This window comes from Porites lutea, chromosome 13 (assembly GCF_958299795.1).
Source record: "Porites lutea chromosome 13, jaPorLute2.1, whole genome shotgun sequence".
NCBI classification, from domain to species: Eukaryota; Metazoa; Cnidaria; class Anthozoa; order Scleractinia; family Poritidae; genus Porites; species Porites lutea.
In genome coordinates this window covers 20,149,059-20,166,468 of record NC_133213.1, presented here as the reverse complement: position 1 = coordinate 20,166,468, position 17,410 = coordinate 20,149,059, and the positions used below count along the sequence as shown (strand labels likewise).

Sequence of the window (17,410 nt, the reverse complement as noted above, 5' to 3'; positions counted from 1 at the left end):
TTCAAGCCAGTCAGTATATATAAAAAATATAAATGTTTTTAAACAGAAGGGACATACAATGTTCTTGAAAGCGGAAAAAATATTCGCTTTTCTGAAAAGAAGACAAGTACTTGTGGACGGATATGTGTAAAGATCTATCGTACAGGTATTCCTGATACAATACAGGTTCAGTGCGGCGAACATGAATTAATACACGGTAGCCAAAAGATCATAATATTACCTATTATGATGTAATGCTTCATAAACGAGCCGGAGTGTTTTATCGGGGTATAAATTTCGCCTGGTGGCTTTATACCCGATACCCCGATAAAAACACGACCCGCTAGTTTATTGAACGACTTCAAAAACATTCCTGGAAAAACGTGTCTCAATGGAGTTGATAACAATGACGCTTTTGTGAACGTTGCAAATTAGCATACGAAAAAAACATTACGTATTAAATTATTATGCAAGAAAATCAAATCTCACACGTGTTTAGACATTTTCTAGTCTACTGGAACGACACTAACCGAAGAGGAGATGCGTCTTGTTCAGAGCTTTTCGGAAGCCTAAAAATGCCGAGGAAGAGAGGAAGTTAATTGAAAAAGGTACTGCAAAGTTAACTACCGTAAAATTCCGAAAATAAGCCCCGGGGCTTATATTTTTCAAAGGCCCTTCTTGAGGGGCTTATTTTTGGAGGGGCTTACATTCGGAGGGGCTTATCTATGGAGGGAAATTTGCGTTTCAAAATCGATTTACTTTCTTATAGTTGGAAGGAGATTGACCGTTTTTGCTTTATTTTAGTTTGTATTTGAGGGCAATTTCCAAGTACAAGCCCCCGGGGGGCTTATATTCGGAGAGGGGCGATTTAACGGAGGGTTTTTTTGCGTTACGAGTTAGGGGGGCTTATATTTGGAGGGGCTTATACATGGAGGGGCTTATTTTCGGAATTTTACGGTATTCCACTGAAAAAGTATTCTTTGGAAAAAAATTTTTTCTGGAATGGCTGAATGGTAGGTAAACAAAATCCAGTACTCGAGCCTTAATTAAGCTTGCGTATACATAACTGGCAAGTCTTGAGTGCAATGCTTGGACAATGCTATATCCAATATTACCGCTGAACTTTTGGCTGACAGTGGTGAAATAACAAAGTTTAATTTTTTGAAATGGTAAATTTACTGCGCGTGTTATCTTGAAAGAACATTAAATTTTCACCTACCGTTTGTTGTGTCAGTTGCTGTTCGGATAATTAATATTTATTTATTTTTGAAATAAAATGTTATCCTTATTAGTATTTTTTAAATAAAGAAAACTAATGAGGATGAAATTTTGAAATTAAGAATATCAACAAAGCAAAGTACAATCAGCCCCGCACTCCCCTAAGACTGAAATCAAATGTCGCCCACAGGCTTTTTACTTTGACAGTGTTTTACCGGAGTTGAAAACACGAGCACGCGACGGATTTTAGCGGACGTGATAGGTTGTTGAGGTCATGAATTATTAATGAGTTTCTGAATCATCTTAGCGATGAAACGCAATGAAACGCCGGTTTGTGACGAAATCTAGCCAGGTGACACGGTGATTATCGATTGTTTTTCCTTAGAATTTCCATGAAAGAAGAGTTTATTGAAGGTTAACGTTTTTTTTCCTGTCCATCCTGATCAGTGTGCACATGTCCGCCTTGATGTCTACAGAAAAACCGAGAAGACTCGGCAAAAGTTGGAACCACTTTGTACAGCGTTGTAAACAATACCCCTTTTCTTCTTATAAAATCCTAGTAGGAAATCAAGAGTACCGTGCAAAGGTTTTGCCGAAGAGGTCTTATTTGAAGGGAACTGCAGTTTTCCAACCTTGCCCGAGAAGTCTGACCATTTGCAGATGAGAACCTTAAACGACGTACTTAAGATCGCAAGACCACTCACCCAGTCTCGGGGTCCACTCAGCCCTACCAACATTCTCCTTGTGTTCAGCCACAGAATTTAGCCTTGCGTGGCAGGCTCAAAAAGGACAGGGGCATGGGGGTGGGGGAGAAAAAAAAGCCCCCTCCCTTTTACCCCTTTCAACGCATGCCACGCAGGTTAACGAAACTTTGCACTGGTGTACAATATGTGGCACCGTTTATAAATTTATTATTGAGACCAAATTCATGCCACTTTTAATCGGAAAAAATAAAAATATATATATTTATAAATGATGGAGAAGTACTCGTTAAGTGACATGTAAGTCATGATTTCTTCGCAAGGTATATATCTTGAAGGCAACACTAAAACAAATTTTATACCCACCCCCTTTAAAAAAATTCAAATTTAAAAACCAGGCAACCCTTAGCCTTATTTACATAACCAAAAGAAGATCTAAGAAGCGGAATAACCCAGCGGGGGGAGGGGGGGGGGGTACTCTGGATTTCAAGAGACAGGAATGATCGAAGGATATTTTTGGGTTTACAATTTTCGATCTAGAGATTATTTTGGGTTGGAAAATTTTGGCAAGTATTTTTTGAAGTAGGGATTTTTTGGGTATACAGAACCGATTTTTCTAATATTCGTGTTATATAATCTAATGGTTTTTTGACATGTTTATGGCTAGGAAATTCGGCATGGAATTTTTGGGGGGTTAAATTTTGGTCCAGCGATTTCGGGGGGGTTTTGTTTGAAGCCCTAGGGATTTTTATGGGTTTAGATGTTTGCCCCCATTCGATCATCCCTATCACTTGAAATCCGGAGTAACCCACCCCTCCCCCCTTCCCTGGGGGGAATAATGTGCACAAACTTCCATAAAGAAACTACATCTCGAATACTTATATTATACACGGCGTTCAGTATGATTGACTGGTTATGTTTAAAGCCGCCAAAAATCAAAGACCAAAACAGCGGTTCGCAGTTAATGCTTATGTGAGTTACCTTGGAAAAGCCTCAAAGACACGGTTCGTACAACTTCAGACAAAGAAATTTCAAGGATATTTCAAGGATTTTTTGTGGGACAAATTACTGTTTTTCAAGACGACTAGTAAAATTCAACATCTTTTCAAGATTGTGAGAACCATACAAAGGAACGAATAGAAAATTTGATTTACACTAAAGATAATTTACTGGTAACATAGGTAACGATAGAACGACACCGATACTCATTAACCTGTGCCATTTACTTGTCGCGTGTACTCGTTTTCTCTCCGTTAAAATTTAGAGTGTGCACTGCATGAATATCAGCCGTTTTTGCAGTGGAGTTAGCGTTGGCGTTAGGGAGCGCCATTCTTGAGGTGTCCGATTCTAATTACGAGGTATTTGTTCACCAAAGGGTAAAATTTTATGTTTATAAAAGTGAAATTCTCGATTCTACATTTTGCTGTCAGTTACGAACTGACAGTATGTGTTACCGGAGGGAGAAAGTGTGTTGATATAATGAATTAACAGGTGAGGCTTACTAGGCACATCTGACAACCTTAAAACAAGCGGTGATGATAGAGCATGCAAATTTATATTGATAGTATAAAGGATACATGAAATGATTTAACGATTTTTCCTTAAATGAGGAGAGTTTGATCGATATAAACAACCTGCCATGCAGAAAACTATATTTTAAGCTAAATAATTTATGCCAAATGGCCTTGCTCTTGAGTTGTACGGCCCTCTTGTAAAAACAATCACGAAATATTAGGATAGAGATAATGTACCCTTTCGACTCGAGTAAAAATTTAAAGACGACTATCGTCCATTTGGTGTTTCTCCTCGTCAAGTTCGCAGCAAGCTGATTCAGCTTCCTCATCCGTCTTTTTTCTCCAAGGCAGCGCATATGCAGGGTTATAATCCATTTCAAGAAACTGTGATGGATCCAAAAGTTCACTTGAGTCTTCATCTGTCGAAGGAACATCGCCAATTTTGTTTCTTTCCTCGTCGAGTTTATTAGACGCTGATGCAGCCTCTTTAGCGGTCCCAGGCAGTACATTTGCTGGGTTGTCTCCCACTTTAACAAACACGGATGGGTCCGACATTTCATTTGGATCTTCATCTTTGAGACAAACATCCTCCATTTTGTTATTTCCCTCGTCAAGTCCACTGCTCCCTGATTCAACTTTCTTAGAAGTCTTTTTCTTACAAGGCTCCGCGTATACGGGACTATTTTCCGCGGCTCTGGGGCTCACTGGTGGTTCATGTTTTTTGTCCTCATCAAGAGGTTCAACACTCGCTTGCTCGGGTTCCTCCAACACATTGTAGTCATGCGTAGTAGGCTTCTCCTGGGCATCGTTTGGCTCTTATGAGGAAAGCAGACAAAAAAGCAAGAGATGAGTACCCCGTCGTCAAGAACTTCAAATCTTTTGCCCCAAAGTCAGCTAAGGGGAGCTGAACTATTTCTGCTAACTGTCGCGTTTATGGTCATACTATATTTACACTAGCCTGGGTGTCAGGCCTTCCTTAAGGGTCAAGGGAGAGGAGATTTCAGAGGGCAGAGGGGGAGGGGAGAGGAGACGTCCGTCATTCAGATGTTCGATTGTCACACGGTTCGCTGAATGGTTTTGTGTCAGGCCCCCGTCTCGCTCCCTCTCTCTACCCCCTTACCCCTCCCCGCTTCGCTCTCAGAAATCTCCTCTCCCCTAACCCCTAGAGGCTACTAACACTCAGGCTATGACCACTCATAAGAAATGCTATGTTAACTCGTAGTTAATAGAATGGAATGGTGTCAATGCTTATGAAGGTCGTCAGACGCCTTTGCTATATGTTTTTACTGACCTGACTGGGCACAACGTTAGGAGCCGGTTCAGTACCATTCCTATCATTAGGGAGGTTATAAGTTTCACGTTTACGTCAGACAGCAAACACGAAGTTTCCCCTTTGCTTGTCGCCTACTGTTCATTATTTCCACACTTAAATTAGTAATTTCACGTTATTCATAAGAATTATCTGAGCTGTTTCTATCTGCTCATTTTCTATTTTGAGAAATTCTCAGCTAGAATCTGACATTTGCCGTTTGGCGTATACGTGAATCTTAAACTCTCAATTTTGATCTTACTGACCAATAAAACGTTGCATTAATTTATTCCATCACAATTTGCGAACAAAAAACAAAGGATGGTGCACGGTCAGAAAACTTCCAACATAAACTGCAGCACCGTTACCTTTTATCCTTACTTTTCGTCGCCTTTCATAACCAGTCTCCTTCATTAACTATGGTTAACTGCACTGCAAGTTTTTTACGTTCGTAAGTTGCTCGGGACAGAGACGATAGAAATCGAATAAGACGTATGGATTGATAATACTTACCTGCTTCTTCTGGTTCTAATGTCTGATAATCAGGCATCTTGTTTGCATTGTCTTGTTCTTCCTAAAATGTTTACGTACTGGTCTTATTAAACACGTATTTGCTTTGCGCAAAATATATGTACTACCATCAACAAGTAACTCAGGAGAGCCTTAGTTTGTTTGCTTTTCGTTCTCCTACCTTTACTAGCCACAGAACAGACCCAATGGCACGGACGAGATGCACATTTCTTCTTAACATACCATATTTATTGCTTAATTTTGCTATTACAACACCAAAACTGTTCGAATTGACCTGTCCAATTACCAGGGGCTTGTAATCAAACAGGTCAAATTGGACAGAGGCCTATCCAAATGGTGGGATTCGCAGTTCCCATGCAAGGAGCCATTCCTACCCATTCCCACAAACAATTACAGCAAGACATTAGAGTTGGTCAATGCTAGAGATTGTTACCGCGTTCCTAGTGAGTGGTTGCGTTCTTTTTACAGATTTAGCAACAGAACGGGAACGTCATTTGACAACGGTAAAGCGCGCGGAAAGGACTAAACTCGACTTCCGGTGCCCAATTTGCCGCTTTGCCATTGATCAGGCCAGTTGTTTGATTTGCGCGCGCAGTCGTCAACTGTTGCTAAATCAGCCTCTACATTTGTTCCACAAGACGGAGTCAAATTAGTGGGATGTTGTAAGACGGGTCCAAAGGTTCTTTAGCGAAGACTGGCAAGTCAGTTAGTCTATTCATTTGCAGATTCAAGGCAAATGAGAAAGAGAACATTCCACTCAGTTATTTCAAAACCCTGAGTATTGACTTGGTCTGGTTGGAAATAGAACCGGACCAGTCACTCCGAAATCCAAGGGTTCTTCAACCTCATCTGAGAAGACTAAAGAGCCTATCAGTCTGTCCATTGGCAGATGTCAGATCAAACGAAAGGGGAAACATAAGTACTACTCAGTTATTTCAAGACCCTGAGTACTGACTTGTTCCGGTCAAAAATCGAATGGGTCCATTCGTTCCAAAATCTGTTATGTAGCTAACAATACAGCTCGCCAGTCCGGCGGCAGATTTCTTCCTCGGCCACTAGTTGATTTGCCCAGGAAAAAATAAATAAAAAAAATGGTCTAAAAGAAAAGAGAAAAATCCTTACCTCATCGGTACGCGACGGGTTCATATACACTGATTCTCGAGTGCCTCTTTCAGTTGTTAAGCTTTCATAAAAAGATCGACTCTTTTCTTCCCGCTCCTGGTTTCCTTCATGTGGACAATGTCCTGGTCTGCTGAGTCTCTGGTAATCTGGGTTCGCGTTACAGCTCGGACATATAAACATACTCTGCGCTCTTTTTCCTTTTTCCAATCCCTGATATAAATCAGGGGTTTCCTCTTCACTGCCTGGCAACGTAAATAATAAAAGAAGTGTCTTGTTTTTAAATCGTGATGGAGCAACTAAACTAGTAATTGAGAAAGTCAGGGACTTGATACCCGCTGGGGACGCGAGATTTTACAATTACCCTTTTCGTATACCTTCTATTGCCTAATGGTGCCCTTTTCACATAAGGGGCACCAAACGAGAATATAGTTCAAAACCACTTAAACATAGCATTATTAAACGTATTTTAGTATTTACACGGTAGATATAGGCATATTTTTATCCCCTAAAAACTTTTCATCTGTTCGGATTTCCTAGCTGAAAGTCTAGTGATCCGAAAATTATAGCGATCAAAACTTACCCTTTCGAAAATTTCAGCCAGAAAAAGGGCTCCCGAAAATTCTAGGTGACCTTTTCAGGGTAAAAATCCGTTAAAAACGGGTAATTATACCATTTTTTAGAAGTTCGAAAATCCTAGGAGAGGCAAGCAAGCAAGAAATTTTACAACAAATGTTCCGAAAATTCTAGATCTCAAATCGTCTTCCGAACAGATATTTTCCGAAAATTGACGTTGGGTGCCCCTGTCACATCCCTTTTTTAAACTCCTGTAAATTCAACGTCTTTTTAATATGAGTAAATCACTAAAACAGGACGTTTTGTTGTCGTCCCAGCAATAACATCTGCTAGCCCTTCTAGGTCCGTTTGCAGAGCGAAATGACAGATATGCCTACTCTTTCATATACTACAACAATATGGTGAAAGCCCTACCCTTTCATATATCTGACGCGTGAAAAAGGTACCCTTTTGGGAAGAACCTTCCCTGTATAGGACATTATAGGAAAAACCCTCCTCCCCTCGGGAAATCAAAAACGAAACTCTCACCATCAACTGCATCCTCGTGACGATGCTGGTGCTGATGATGGTCCGATTCCACTTCTGTTTCTTCACTCGATTCTTGCTGATGAACAAAGTCATCCCCCACTCTTAGCAATGATTCAGATTGACTCTCTTGACCACCTGGGTTCTCCAAGACCATCGAAACATCATCTTGACCAACCATGTTATGACCATTGTTTTGGTCGGACCGGAATGGTAAAGGCCTTGGACTTGACAGCGATGAATCCGTTACGTATGGATTTGAAACAAGTAGTACGGGTTTCTCTTCTGACTGTTTCAGCTCCTTCATTTCAACTGAATTGCCTATCAAAAACAGACGAACCGTCAACAACAGTTTGGGAATAGGCCATTTTACAGTTGTGTATGGAAGCGAGACTGAGGGTGACCTTGTTTTGATACAAACCTTTCTTCTTTATTATGTAAATCAAGTTATTCTTATGCTAACTATTATTTTTCAAGAACAATTTCCATAACAAAGCAAAGAAGGTTTGTATCAAAACAAGGTCACCCTCAGCCTCGCTTCCATCCATAACTGTAAAATGGCCTATTGGAAGACCGTCGAAGGGCTCCATTTGGAGTGGAGATCGAAGCGAGTGAAGCGATAACTCGCGAGTGAGTGGTGAAGCCGAGAGAGGCAGCGGAAAAGAAAGCCCCCGCTCTCGCGTCTTCTTCCGCGTGTCACTCGCGCGGTATTTGTCACGATATCGTGCAAGAGAGCTTGCTCGCAGGTTACCATCCTTCCAGAACACAGTGTATAGCACATCATATATATCCAATATCCTTTACCCCCCCTCCCCCCCCAACGCTAATCCTTCGAATACCTGGTGGATTCAGATGAACTCTACCCCGGTGAACCGAGCGAAATACGGGTCGGTTTAAATCCCAGTCTGATTAACGTAACATTCAGGGCGCGAAAAGGTATAAAGTAAAGCTGCATATCTGTAAACGGTAAGAGCATCTTGAAGCTCAAGCAACATAATAGAAAAGATAGTCGCGCCTTCTTTTGAAGGTAACAAAACCCAAGAGAATACAGACAGAAGACCTTGCGGACTAACAGCATGTGAGTTTTGTACTTAAGATGCCGAAGAACACCATCTGCTTGAGCCCTTTGTCGTAAAACGAAAAAAAAGGATAGATTAAAAACAAAAATGAAGAAATCCAGGACCTCTCGTAACCGACCTGAAGTTTGCTCGTTACTCGAACACACATCTGAAAGGTCATCATATACATGCTCTTCATTTTCTCTGTCACACTTCAAAAAAGCGGAAAAAGGACAAAAAAATTAGAGTAGAAAAGGAAATAAAAAGGCAAAACTTAAAGTAGTGATATGTTTGGAAATTTTTTTAACGATGTTGTTAACACTCTTACCTGTTGAGCTGGGTTGGGTATCACTAGAAATAACATAAAAAATATAATTAAAAAATGTGAGGTAATTGATAGTCATAGCATGAGCGCTGGAAAAAAGATCTAAGTTTACAGTTTACTTGTTACCTGCAATAGCCATATTATTTTGTCGTTTCCTACCAAGAAAATTAGAAAAATATCAATTACTGGTGAAAAGCTTACGGTGAAGACTCAGCATAACTCTAAATCAAGGGAAACTATTGACACCATTAGCTTAGCTAAAAGAAAAAAAAAGAAAAAAAAGGACAACTGGAAAGACGGCTCTTAAGTTTAAGAAGTACTCGTACAGTTGTAACCTTGACCTATGTATACAGCTATTCGAGAAAGGTTGTCGGAAAAATGTGCACGCGACAATCCCGAAAGGTAATATGGGATATGATCAATACGCTGTTTCTGACGACTGTACCTGTCGAACCTACCTTTGTTGCTTTCCTTTAGCACTCGCAAACAGATTTCCACGGCCTTTCGTACCAATTCTTACAAATTTCTTTAAAGAACAGTGAACTTAAAACCACCCAAAATGCCTTTCGGGATTGTCACGTGCACTTTTTCCGACAACCTTTCTCGAAATAGCTGTATATATCAAACTGGATTTTTGAAAACGGAAAATTAAAGGGACAGTGTCCCGGTTATGCGCACGCGCGAGCGTCATCTGTTTTTTCTTTTAAAGACAATAGAACTGTCAAATTGAATCGACAAGATTTCCTTCCGGACCGCACCGCCGACAGAGATTTGTTGTTTATATTCTCAAGTAATATTTTAGACTTTCGAAGAAGTCTTTCGTCTTATATAAAAATTTGGCTCGCGGTTCGAAGACTCATCGCGATTTTATCGCTAGCTGGGCCGCCTCGCGACCCGAAAATCTCGTTCCGCTCGCTTTAAAAACATATTTTCTAATTTGAAACTCGTGTCAGAGGTCAATCGCTCCAAGTCCAGTAATATCTGCCTGATTTGCTCGCGTTCTAGCCTCAAACGTTTGAAAGACATAGATAAAAATGCAATCTCAACGCTATGAATCATCACAAAGATTAGTCAAGAATGATATTATGATTCATGTCACTAGTTTTTCAAAACGTGTAGCGCCTGTTTGTTCGATTTTGTCGGCCGTAAGGAGATTCATTTAAAAGTTTACTAACGCGTCGTTGCAAAACATTCTGCTTCACGAAGCTCCCCTCCACAAGATCTCCTCAGTCACATCAATGTCTCAACGGTTTCTTTCTTACAGTCTTTATTGTTGCTGTTTCATTTCTGCGTATTCCTTTCACAATTATCTGAGCTTGTATGGAAGCTAGCAGAAGAAATAAGCCTTGAATCGGCATCAAAGTGCTTCCAATCTTTTGGTCCTCCGGCCAACGGCAATAAAAGTAACGCCAAAAAATTCAGATTTTGCCCAAATAAAAACTTAACAGGAACAAAATATCATTGATCTATAATTCTGAGAAGTTTTAGTGTCGTATTGAACCCGGCCAAGCGCGATGCAAACGGATTTTTCAAGATTCTCTTACTCTCCTCGCATCTTTTGATTTCGCGACATCCTGTCCAAAAATCAAAGTTTGGTGCATGCGCAGTAACGGGATACTGTTCCTTTAATCAACGTTTGAAATTTTATCGAGGTCGCATTGAGAAAAATTAACAGGATTAAAAATAAACTCTCTAACTCTACTCAACGTTCCTAGTTCTTACCAGCAGTAATTAAACATACATTTTTTTTCTGTATACATCATCTACTGTAGCTGAACTAGCCTGTTCCAGACTCCAAGATGGTGGGGGAAACGGATCGAGAAAAATGTAAAAAAAAAAGCCGCGAGAGGACAAGGGACTCTCCCCGCCGTTTTCTGCCCGCTCGTGCTCGCTCGAGATTGCTGCTCGCAACGACTCGCAACGTCTTTTCGCTGCTCGCTCGTCCAGCCTATAGCTAAATTAGACAATAATATATGCTACCTTGATTTACAAATGTAGTTCCGTTTATAGAGGTAGTAGAGTACTGCAGCACTAATGAAAGCCAGGAATAAAACTCCTCCAAGGGATCCCCCAATAATCTCCTTAACTGGTAGAGACTGTAATAGTCCGAGAAAAAAGTAAACCATAAGTATGCTACTGTAAAATAGCAGTGTACAACCTCCAAGGCTGCCATTAATGAACTTAAGATGTAAGGGCAAAATGCCGTTTTTATAGGTAACTTAGTAGTGTATTTAGCCCCAGATTAAAAGGAGTGATCATTTAGATAGATGCTTTATTAAGAAAGAAATACGTCTCAGTCGTACATGGCTGAATTGCGTATTAACATATAAAATTTAAAACGTATTTTAAAACCCAAAACATGGGTATATATAGACATACAGGCAAATACACTGAAAAATAAGATTCAACTTAAAAAGGTATAATAATTATTAAAAGCCCTTAAGATCTTGCAAACAATTTCAAGATTTATCAGACTGTTGACATGAAACCATTAAGGTATCAGCCACCCTTCAGGACCGTCCGCGCGCGGATCGCTGTAGCGTTAGTTGTTTTTATAAAAACCCCTATAACCCATATATTTTTTAAAAGCTTAATAATTCCAGATTATGGATTTGAACTAACAAAAACGATTTACTTAAATGTGTTTCGAAATTGGAACGCTTTGTGTAAAAGTACACGTCTCTATAAATCATGTTCCACTCCCGCCGGAAATAAACGGAAGAAAACAATTAACACCGCATTCGCTTCTCAACACGTTCCACTAAAAAACCGTGTCTCAGATTTTTGACAAGTGCGTTTCTTTTTCTTTTATTAGCAAATGAAGTTGGGGAAGGCAATTAGTCAACACTCCCTGTGGAAAAAAAGCTCTAGCTTTAAAATGAAAAGGAGTATTAAAATTCGCAGACACGGTTTTGTAGAAGAGATATATGGCATCACTCTGGCCAAATTTTAGCCAAATTGATTGAAAAGCTGCCGACTTGGAGTTCAAAACGTACGAGTCGATCGGCAAAATTTGCGTTCGGAGATAAAATAGAAAATACATTTTTGGCGGCATCCTACCTGGAATGAGATTATAACACCTAAATGTTTATTCTGATTGATATCAGAGAGGGATCAATTTTCTCTAACAATAGGACTTTGACAGGTAACATGTAACAGGAACAAACTTTCGCGGCAAGCAAGTGAACAGTTTAATTCTCCGTTGGAAAACTTCCACTCTTTTACACCACGAGAAGCACGGTTTAATTCTTTCTCGAGCAAAAGTTTTGCCTCTCCTTCGATCTTTTTTGTATGATCCGCCCAGGCATTTTTGTTGATCGGCGCCGGGCCAAGGAAACTAAAAAACTTTGAAGCCGCCGAATGTCCACCACCGATTGCTCGAAGGCCAAGAGCTGAGGCCCGGTTTATTTCAAACACTCTGCTCTTCTCGGAAGAATTAAAAACAGAATTTGTCTTGTGCGACGGACAGCTTTCATTCTCGCACTGGATTCTCCAGGTAGAACCAAGTCTATGCTTAGTCGCTACATTCTCCATGACTTGGACTCTTCCCTGGCAAAATCGACAAGATACAGACTCGTCCAGTTTCTCAAGTAGCTTTTCGCTCGATACGATAGCTCGACCGCTTATTGTTTTCCACGTTCCATCAGCAGATGGGGTCGATGAGCTTAATTGGCTTTCTTCATCTGGTTCTTCAAGCTGGATTTTGGAGCAGCTTGCACTCTCAGTAACTGCAGCATTTTCGCTTTTGTGAATATCCAACTCCTCGAGCCACTTCTCTCGCTGATAAAATGAGCCCTTATCGATCGCTCTCTGTCAATTTTGCGGCCCATTCTTTGTCAAACTCGCTCTTAGATTTCTTTTTCGCTCTCGGTTTCGATGACGAAAACGGACACGACCTTTTCTTTTTTTTTTTTGGCGGCATTTTTACCGAAGCAAACGCTAAATATCCACGGAGAATAATACCAAAGGCTATAAACAACCCGAAGACAATTTGCACGTGTTGTGTCGAAGCACGCACTCAGTATCACGTTACTAGTTCACAGGCAAGTTAATTGATATATGACACGGGTATGACAGATCTTGTCAACGATCAATAAAGATAATTAACGAGAAAAAATCTTTTACCCCCGATATCTTTCGACAGAAATAATATTTTCTTCTGATTTTTTTTTTAAAAGAAAGCTCTCAAGCATACCTATTTGAAAACGTTGAAACCTCAAATATGGAAAAATGGCAATTTTAAGGGTGGCTGATACCTTAAAAAACTATTCTTGAACCTACTGGTCTTACAAAGCGCGATGAGATTACACATGCGCGGACGCCTTACGTTGAATTGTGTGGAAAATACTGGCGGCAAAAGCTTTCTAAGTTTATGCTGGCCATCGCTAACTATATTCATGAAAGTGCGCTGACAGATGTTACGATGATGTTCTGCAATTGTTGGTGAGAGGTCTAGCCCACTAAGCGCATGATTACTCCATATATGGGTACACTAGTAACAAAAAAAAAGGCTAAGGAAGACGGGCGACAACGATCTAAGTTCAAAACGCTGTGATTTGCCTAGGTTTCACGTGCCAGATGGTCAAAACACGCGTGATCAGATTATGAGTGATAGAGGGTCCTTTTCAGGAAATGTGATAATCTACTCATCCGAGAAATTTTGGTAATCACGTGACCGTACGCCCGTCCGTCCGTCCGCACCACAGGTATAGCAATGTAAAATAACTCAATCAATCAACAGGTATGGCAACCAAAACGTAACCTGCGATCAGGCGATTTTCTTTTTTTTTCGCCCAAAAAAAAAAAAAACATCGCCTGATCGCAGGTTAACCAAAACGCAACTCGAGGTTATTTAGGCGGGAAATTGCATAGCCACCCGCACCTTGTGAAGCAGGACAACTAGAGTCAATAAAGACGAAAACGGAAAGCGGAAATTGCTTCTGTATCTGTATTGCCTGAAGTAAAAAGCTTAGATTAACTGTCATGTCCACAAATCTGGAATATGGAGAACAGAAATAGAGAAAGTAGGTGACAGGCCAGCGAAGCTCAACGAGAAGAGCGACTGAGAGCTAGAGCGAGAGATAAAAAACAACGGAGACATTTTTTTGTTGGAAGAACATGAAATCGTGACGTTACACGAGACGATTCGCAACAACGATTTCTAGCGCAACACAGCGTTGCAATGTTGCAACAATGTTGCAACCATTCAAAATAATGCCGCAACCATGCTGTAATGCTGTGTTGCGCTAAAAATCATCGTTGCGAATCGTCTCGTGTAACATCACCTTTAGCATTACACGATTTTATATTTTGTTTGAGCAAACTATAAATATTATCGAAGCTTCCCTTTTAGCCTTGGCTACATCTATATATCATTATTGATTACATTTTAATTTGAAATTAGTTTATCACTGGACTGCAGAGAACAGAACTTTTCCTTTTTTAAAAGAAGGTAAAAATGATTGCCTGGGTTAGTGTAGTCCAGGATAGGACATGTGGTCTTGACAACCTGAAAGGCGGGGGGCGGGGGGGGGGGATCGTTGGTTATTGACCCTCAGAAGATGACCTATGTACCGAGTTGCCAAAAGTCAAATACTGTCTGCAACAACTTCAGAAATACACTCACCAGGACACTCATATTTCACTTATGACATTGCTCCTGGGTTCAAACCCTTTGCAATGTTCTTTTAAGACTTTTCAATAGACAAAACTGATACTTACAGAGGTTGTAAGAGGAGTAGTACATGTAGTTGTTACAGGTGTAGTAGTAGGTGTAGTAGGCCCTGTATAGTTGCACAATGGAACTGTCAATGAGACACACAAAAAGAACCATAAACATAGTGGTTGTTAACTACTGGAGCTTTTTATTATTATTATTATTTTTTGAAATTCTCAATATATTAAAAATTTATGAACTTCTCTGGGACCAAAATACAATTAAACCTGACACAGGCCATGCATGCCACCTCTCTGTGACAATCCCCAGCGAACAGTTGACACATATGTACATTCACCCATTTAAGCATCTCTACAATGACCACTTGATCCCCACTATGATTGGTAGATTTAGTGGAAGTTGGAAGGAGGGGCTGGAGTTTAGAGAGGAGGAGGTTGTAGCTCCTTCTAGACTGACCTGCCTTGATTTGCTTAGCTACCTGCAGGTCAGTAGAATTTTAAATATTATTATTGTTATGAGTATAAAAAATAAACTTGAAACTTCTGTCAGCAATTTTGTTATTTCTACACATTTCTTTTACAGTCTGTCTGCTAGAGCCTCTGTTAATTTATTGACACAACTGCTCCCAGAGTAATGTTCAGTCACTTAATTTAATCTATAACTAGCACGCCAAATTAACTCACGCACCTTCCCGCTTCAGTATTGAGTAATAATATTGTTATAATTTATTATTCAAACTGAAATCAAAATAAATCATCCTTTTACGGTAATTGGTCACGTGATCAACTTAATTTTGATAAACAAGAAAACAATAATATAATTAAATTTAAAAAAATGATTCTTGGTGGAAACTGAAGGAGCGTATAAAAATTTGGTAACTTGTAAATTTTCTGCCTTGTATGTAAATTATGACAATTTGAATTTTGTTAATTAGAGTTTAATTGGTTAATGAAGGTTAAAAAGGTAGGGGTGCACACAAGCCAAAGGCCCACATTGCCAGAGCTTATGCTGGTGTCCTTAGCATGAAGCATGCCTTAAGGAGTATCGCTACTCCCCCCTGGACAGGATGCTAGACCATTGCAGAGTTACCCCCCAGCAGTATGTCGCCGGTACTCATTTATACACCTGGTTGAAGAGTGACAAAGTGGAGTAAAGTTCCTTGTCTAAGGAAACAATGCGCAGGCAAGGCTTCAACCCCGGACCTCTAGATCCAGAGTTCGACGTATTAAACACTCCACCACACACGCCTCCAATTGGTTAATACTTACAATTTAAAACTCCTTCCACTCTAAACATAAGACATTTGATGCAACTTCTTGATCGTCCTGTGCAGTTCAAATCAAGCTTAATGATATGACCACTTTTGTTGGTTAGACTCTCAGATTGTTGAATGATCTATTAAGAAAGTTGCATGAGTTTTAATAAACTGTTCTGTATAGAAATGCATCAAGCTTTTGCAATGTTTGGACACAAACGCTTCATGCACCAGAGTTACACTGTACAAGTTCACAAGTTATGGAACATTGTAAACTTGAGCAGTGATAAGTTTTATTTGGTACTATACTGTATTTCATTAATGTAGTTATTTGCAAACATTTTAATCTTTTGAATTTGTTTTTAAAACCAAACATTGTCCATTTTTTGGTCTTTTAGTCTTTTAATCACTAGACAGTGAATCCAGTTACCTCATGTGTTTGGCATGGGTGAGCCCCAAACATCGTTCTCAATATATAGTTTCTGTAAACAGCGCCCTGTACCAAGATACCTCAATCTAGTATAATTAAGTAGACACTAACAACAGTTCTCTCAGGTGTACATTAATATACCCACTCAATAATAGGCATGGCATACCTTTATATATGATTCTCGGGAATGCCGTACATTGATGTTTCCTACTTCTAGCACACCTGGAGATATATTGAATTTGGTAAAATTTCCTGCAGCATCCAGAAAGGCTATAGATGATGTTAGGTGGCATGACATGGCCCGCATATTAAATCCTCTCATAAATGGATATGTCTTGTTCACTATTGTAACATTGAGAACCTTGATATTGATTGCAGAAGCGAAGTCCCAACCGAGGCAGCCATATTCATCTGTGTTAAAATATTAATGTCAATATATTAGTCTTTTTAATCAGACTTATATAGCTAGTGTGGGGAATTGGCTGGGAAAATTGGATCATCAGAAATTATTGGACTGATCGACCCACCAGATCGATTATTGATACAACTGGAAAAATCTCTTTACCAGAATTCCATTTAAAAACAGCCAGTACGACTGTGCCAATGTTATAGAGCATATCAAAAACATACAAAATGCATCAGAAAAAGAACATCAGTGGATTTTAACCTGCTCACCATAGAGTTCCACGAGTAGCTCAGTGGTTTGAGTGTCAAAACTAGAACTCAAGGGGTGGTGACTTGAGTCAGCCTTTGCATTTTCTCACATTGACCTGGTGCAAAGACTTTGTCTCAGTCTTCTGCTCCATTAAGAAAAAAATTAAGGGGAGGGGGATTTGGGGGGTGGTCAAAGTCAAAAGTGGAAAGTAAGAAGTGAGTATTCAAAAGTTGATTTTCGCACTTCAAAATTTGAATTTGACTTTTTAAGTTCAGAATACACCATTTTCAATGTATTAAAATTCACATTTTTTGGGGGTCCAATGCTTGGGGGCATAAAACAAAAGAAATGTATTATTCATCACTGAGCCTCAAGATGATTACTTTTGTTTTATTCCCCCAAGCCTCACCGTCAAGTATGAATTTTTAATTTAATATATCGGAAATTAGTAATTGACTTTTTGAATTGACATAATTTTTTATTTTGATTTTTCATTTTAAAGATTGGTTTTTGATGGCAATGTCAACTGCTGTACCAA

The 17,410-nt window shown here is 39.7% G+C and overlaps 1 protein-coding gene across 1 annotated transcript; it reads right to left on the bottom strand.

Annotated features, from left to right (window-relative positions):
- Positions 1 to 2,080: 2,080 nt before the first annotated feature.
- LOC140922870 (uncharacterized) lies at positions 2,081 to 10,928 on the bottom strand. Its single transcript, XM_073372904.1, has 8 exons — positions 10,836 to 10,928; positions 8,982 to 9,010; positions 8,859 to 8,881; positions 8,670 to 8,742; positions 7,476 to 7,793; positions 6,375 to 6,616; positions 5,235 to 5,295; positions 2,081 to 4,227 (listed from the first exon to the last, which is right to left on the bottom strand). The coding sequence occupies exons 2-8, from the start codon at positions 8,992 to 8,994 to the stop codon at positions 3,671 to 3,673; spliced, it is 1,287 nt and encodes a 428-aa protein (XP_073229005.1). The 5' UTR covers positions 8,995 to 9,010; positions 10,836 to 10,928; the 3' UTR covers positions 2,081 to 3,670.
- Between the last annotated feature and the right edge of the window lie 6,482 nt (positions 10,929 to 17,410).